This window comes from Nelusetta ayraudi, unplaced genomic scaffold, assembly GCF_046127955.1.
Source record: "Nelusetta ayraudi isolate G7.1 ecotype Tasmania unplaced genomic scaffold, CSIRO-AGI_Nayr_v1 ptg000026l, whole genome shotgun sequence".
Classification (NCBI taxonomy): Eukaryota; Metazoa; Chordata; class Actinopteri; order Tetraodontiformes; family Monacanthidae; genus Nelusetta; species Nelusetta ayraudi.
The window spans coordinates 1,472,501-1,477,724 of NW_027466076.1; the positions used below are offsets into that span (position 1 = coordinate 1,472,501).

The 5,224-nt window shown below is 45.3% G+C and overlaps 1 protein-coding gene across 1 annotated transcript in view; it reads left to right on the forward strand.

Annotated features, from left to right (window-relative positions):
* Window positions 1-3,173, forward strand: part of cadps2 (Ca++-dependent secretion activator 2) — a 51,893-nt gene extending 48,720 nt beyond the window's left edge. Inside the window, 1 exon segment of the mRNA XM_076028804.1 lies at window positions 1,390-3,173. Within this exon segment, the coding sequence (XP_075884919.1) occupies window positions 1,390-1,578 (189 nt within the window). The 3' untranslated portion in view covers window positions 1,579-3,173.
* Window positions 3,174-5,224: the final 2,051 nt, after the last annotated feature.

Here is a 5,224-nt window from a genome sequence, read left to right on the forward strand (position 1 = left end):
GTCTCGTGGTGGCTTGTTTGTTTTTTGTTTTTTTCTTATCCTTTCTCTTCTCGGCTGAAGCGAATTTTAAGCCCCCCCCCCCAAAAAAAAAAAAAAAATTAATAATAAAAGAGTCTGAAAATGCCAAGCGTTCAAGTCAACAGAAAAACTGACAGTCAAGGTGGGCGTGTGCGGGGGGGGGGTTGAAAAAGTGCCAAAGCGGCCTTGGGAAGTGGCGGCTGGGAGCCTGCTAGCGGCGGTGAGAAGCCGTCTTTTGTCTTTTGATGGTTTGCTAATGTACGCGGACGCAGGCTGAAAGCAGCGAGCGGCGGCGGCGGATAAAAGGTAAAAACCCTCCGCCGGCTGAAAAGAGTCGTCCTTGAGTTCTAGTCCTCAGTCTTCTGGCTTTTTGTCAGGCCCGCTCGCCCGCTAGCTCGCTAGCTTGCTGACGGCGCTCTTTGCCCACCCCCTCTCCCACCGCTCATCTAATCTACCCCCCCCCCCCTCCTCCCAATCCAGGCCCCCAGGATGGCGGCCCATTTGTTTGGGTGTAGTTGCTCAGCCACTGCAGACGACGGAAAAAAGTTTCTGAATTAGAGGACAGCATAGGTGTCAAACTCTGGCCCGCGGGCCAAATTTGGCTCCGTAGTGTCATTATATTTGGCCCATGAGGCCAATACCAAGTCACTGCTCGGTGTTATACAGCACATGTACTGCTAATACTACAAATCCCAGGATGCTGTGCTGGTATTTTGGCGCATCAGTCAGGACAGGACGTTCATTGAAGGATATTATATTATTATTATGACTTCATTGGTTTATTGTTGTTATTTTATTGATTTATTTTTATTAGCAGCCTGTCACAAAAGGTTACTGTTTTTGACATTTAAATCAGAAGGCTGCAAATAAAAAAAAAGTGGCATACGATTTTTATTTACGTTTCATTTATTTTCATTTTTTTATTTTTTTATTCGATTTTGCATGCGTGCAATATGAAGTTATTGGTTGTATATATTATTAGGCTTTGCATGTTCCATGTTTAGGTTCAAGTGAAACTAATTTGGCGTCCATATAAAAAGGTTCATTGTTTTATTTGGAGAAAGATTCTTGTTGTTGTGTTGTTTCCCTTTTGAAAGACTGAAAGACTGTGAGTGTAAAATATGCAATGTAAAAAAAGATTTGCTATGAAGTGCGTTTCAGGTCAAAGGTCGTCCTGTCAGCCGTTTTAGAAGTCTTTATTTTTGAATTGCGATTTATAGTGAAAAATGCTGTTTTGGGGCCCAAAGGGATTTCTTTGCTACAGTAACTGGAGTGGCCGCGGTCAAAAAGAAATCATTGCGCCGCCGTATTGCCTGTTGGGTATCCAGCTCTTCTAATACATCCATGCCCCGCCCCCACATTGTCCCACAGAAGAGCTACCGGGACTTCCGGCTGCAGGGCGTCCTGGACGCGGTGCTGAGCAGCAAGAACTACCAGACCGTCTACAACCGACTGACAGTGGAGGAGGCCACAGCTGCCGTCAAGGCCGGCAGTGGTGGCAGCGGCCTGCAGGGGGTGAGCATGAGGGACAGCGACCAGGAGGACCAGGACGAGGGCTAGCAGCCGCTAGCCGCTAGCGACCGCCACTGGCCACCACCGTCCCGCTCACCAGGACTTTCTGTTGCAGTTGAACGATGCGTTTCCCTCCTCCGAGATCTAAAAAGTCTGAAGGTTCCTGAGAAAAAGATGCTACACTTCTTATTAGCAGCCATGCTACGTCTGACGGTGCGTCGCTACCGTCAAATTGGGATTGGTCAGCAGTCTGATAACAGGAAGAGGCCAAGATTTAAGTCAAGGGTAGCCTGACAGGTAAGGTCAGCTAATGGTCAGCTAGCTTAAAGCCAAACAGGAAGTAACTGTCGGATGCTTTTATTTTGGGGAGGGAAAGATGGAGGGGGTCACTGATCTATTAGCTCCAAAAAAAAAACAAAAAAAAAACACGCAGAATTAGCCCAGACACATCTGTTCAAAAGTAATACTGCTATCAGATAGCACAGTTCTTTATTACAGTAGCAGTCACACTAGCATTAGCTAGTTGGATGTTTTCCAACAGATGTTTATTCTGAACTGGTGCAAGTTGTGTAAGCTAGTCCCTTCATAGCCAACTGGCCAACTTTGGCTCTGAAATGTAGCTTCACGTTTGTACCCAGAGCTACCTTGTTAGTTAGCTTCCGGTGAGATGTTTGGGAAAGCTACAGAGATACTGTTCGTTTGTGTCGAGACTCTTTTGTCAGACCCGGAGCAATGCTGTCATGTGTTCATGTTAGGGTTGTGTAGCAGAAATACTGAAGGAAATGAATGTATGAATTTAATGAATCGGTAGCACAAAACACTTGATTGATGTTGTATTTGAAGTACCGTGGAGGCGACCGGCTGTCTGCAAGAACTGAAGAGTGGCCGCTCGGCTTGGGCCCCCGTTCCTTCCTGTCAACATGACAAGCACAGGAAGCACGGGAAGCCTGTTGAAGTTTTTTGTTAATCCGTAGCTTCGTGTTTACATTTGCTAGCAAGGTGCCGCTAAATGGTGACCGCATCAACCTCAACAGGAAGTAGTTTTTAATCTGACAGGCAGTTGGCGATTTCAACACTTTGGTCCATCACTGTCGTGGACGTGATGATCATGTGTTGGAATCAGAAGTGAAGCTGCTCAGCTGCCCTGAACAAAGATGGCTGCCGCCAGTGATCCTTTTGAAACCAGAGAGCGGAGCCTCCTTCACAAGGTGCCCACACATCCAATCAGAAGCAAGTTATCATCTATTAAGCTCCGCCCCCTTTTTTTATAGCAGCATCACTTTACTGAACAAAGGAACTAAAACCTAAACCGAGACAACCAAACCGAACAAACAGCGGAACCTGTCCTTTGCTGCAACAAGTTGGGGGGGGGGGGGCTAACACAGGAAGTGCCGACGTGGCTCTTCCTGCTGTGATGTGTGAGCTGCTAAGAGTCCCCCGCCATGTTTCCTCTGACGGTGATGACTGGAGCCGTAGCTGGCAGGGTTTTCTGTTTTTTGTTTGTTTGTTTGTTTGTTTTTCTTGTTCCCGCCCCTTTTCACTGATTGGTGTTTGGCAGCTCTGCTGTGATTGGATGGTTTTTGTTTATTTGTTGTTGTTTTTGCGGTCGTCTGACTGACTGATGGTCAAACTGTTCACTTCTCTGTGTCAGAATAAAACGTCTCTCCTGAACGAACATTTTGTGTCTCAATATATAAGCATTTGCACACACACACACACACACACACACACACACACACACACACACACACAAACAGTCAATAATGATTTAGGACTCCTCGCTGGCTCGCTAATTTGCTAATTTCGCTACCTTGTTCAGCTAGCCTAAAGCCAACCCGGAAGTAACGGACGGATTATTTATTTATTTTTATTTATTTTTTTCTGATCAATTACTCTGGATGAAACCCCCTCCAGGTCCTCATAAGGTCAGTTTAGAAGCACGTGATGGGGGGCGGGGGGGACGGTCCCACATTCTGATAAGCTCTCGCGCGTTCTCCCAGGTGGTTTTGGCTTCCGTAAACTTTCCCCACCCTTTCGATTAAAGCAACGTCAGCGCCACTGGGGCTCAAACTGACAGGTGGCGGCGACTTACCCTGACGCATTAAAACTGTTTTCACCTTCGTGTGTGTGGGTGTGTGCTTGCGCGTGCCAGAGAGTGAATTGTGCATATGAAGACGGGCTGCGTCTCCACCTCTTCTCGCATTGTTCACCTCCGAGGGGGATGAATTCAGAGTCTCGGAAGGTTCCGACTCCCGAGTAGCAACAAAGACTGTGGATTCGGCTCCAGGTGACGAGTTCACACACACGACACCCCAGCCGGAACAACAGTGCTGCGAGGAGGGAGGGAGGGAGACAGACGGACAGCAGGCTGCCGGTCACGACTCAGCCGCAAAATTCACAACGCACGTCAACAAAACTGATGGCTTTCACTTTTCATCCCGAGTCTCTGCTTTACGCAAATCCTGCTTTAGTGGCAGTCATCGTATTTCGACTATAACACATTGCTAATATGTTATATAGACATATATATGTATATTGGATATATTGTTTGTGGTTTATTATTATTATTATTATTATTATTATTATTATTATTATTATTATTATTAATAATAATAATAATAATAATAATAATAATAATAATAAAAACAAAAACAATAATAATGTTCACTCTTTGTGGCTCCACATTTTCTGCGTCCTCACGAACTATTTGGTTGTAAAAATAAATGACTTCTCACCCACATCTGTTATTTTAGTCATACAGTTCATCATAGGATAAATCCCATAATCCCGATATAATATTACACATCATAATGATTTCACACAAAATCGTCCGTCCGTCATCACAGTACATGCATTCTATTATTATGATTTTAAATATTAATATTATCATTATTATTGTTGTCGCCGTGCTGTTTTGTCGTCCCGCTGAACGTTTCGTTGCATTAATATTATTGCATATTTTTCCATTTTATCATTTCACTGCAACTCATGAACCTTTTTCCCCCTTCGCCTTTATTTAAGGACAAAAATAACCAAGTAAGGTGAGAAATCATTCAGTGTGTGTGTGTGTGTGTGTGTGTGTGTGTGTGTGTGTGTGTGTGTGTGTGTGTGTGTGTGTGTGTGTGTGAACGGGCTGCTGGGCGGCTAATTACGGAGGACAAACAGCAGCAGTCCTTTCACGGTGTGATCGCGTCACACTTTTGTTTTTCCTTCATTTATTTCGGCAGACGCGACCATTTTCTCTGTGCTTCTTTTCGTATTGCATTTATTTTCAAGATAACAATTAGAACGATACTGGATAATTATGTATAAAAATATATATATTATTCATATTATTATTAGTATTATTATTAGTATTATTATTATTATTTAGAGAGGGGGGCTCTTTGCCTTCACTGCTCCCCGGCTTGGACGTGGACTACCGGCCTGCTGGTCCGCCAGGTGTCGGTGTGAGTGTTTCCTCCTGCAGGTGAGCCGAGAAGAGGAGGAGGAGGAGGTGGTGGTGGAAGAGCAGGAGAAAGTGGAGGAGGTGAGGAGGAGGAGGAGGAGGAGGAGGAGGAGAAGGAGGAGGAGGAGGAGGAAGAAGATGTGGTGAGGAGGAGGTATAGGACGAGGAGGTAAAAGAGCTGGAGGACGAGGAAGAGGTGGTGGTAGAGGAGGTGTGGAGGAGGTGAGCAGGAGGCGTTGAGGAAGA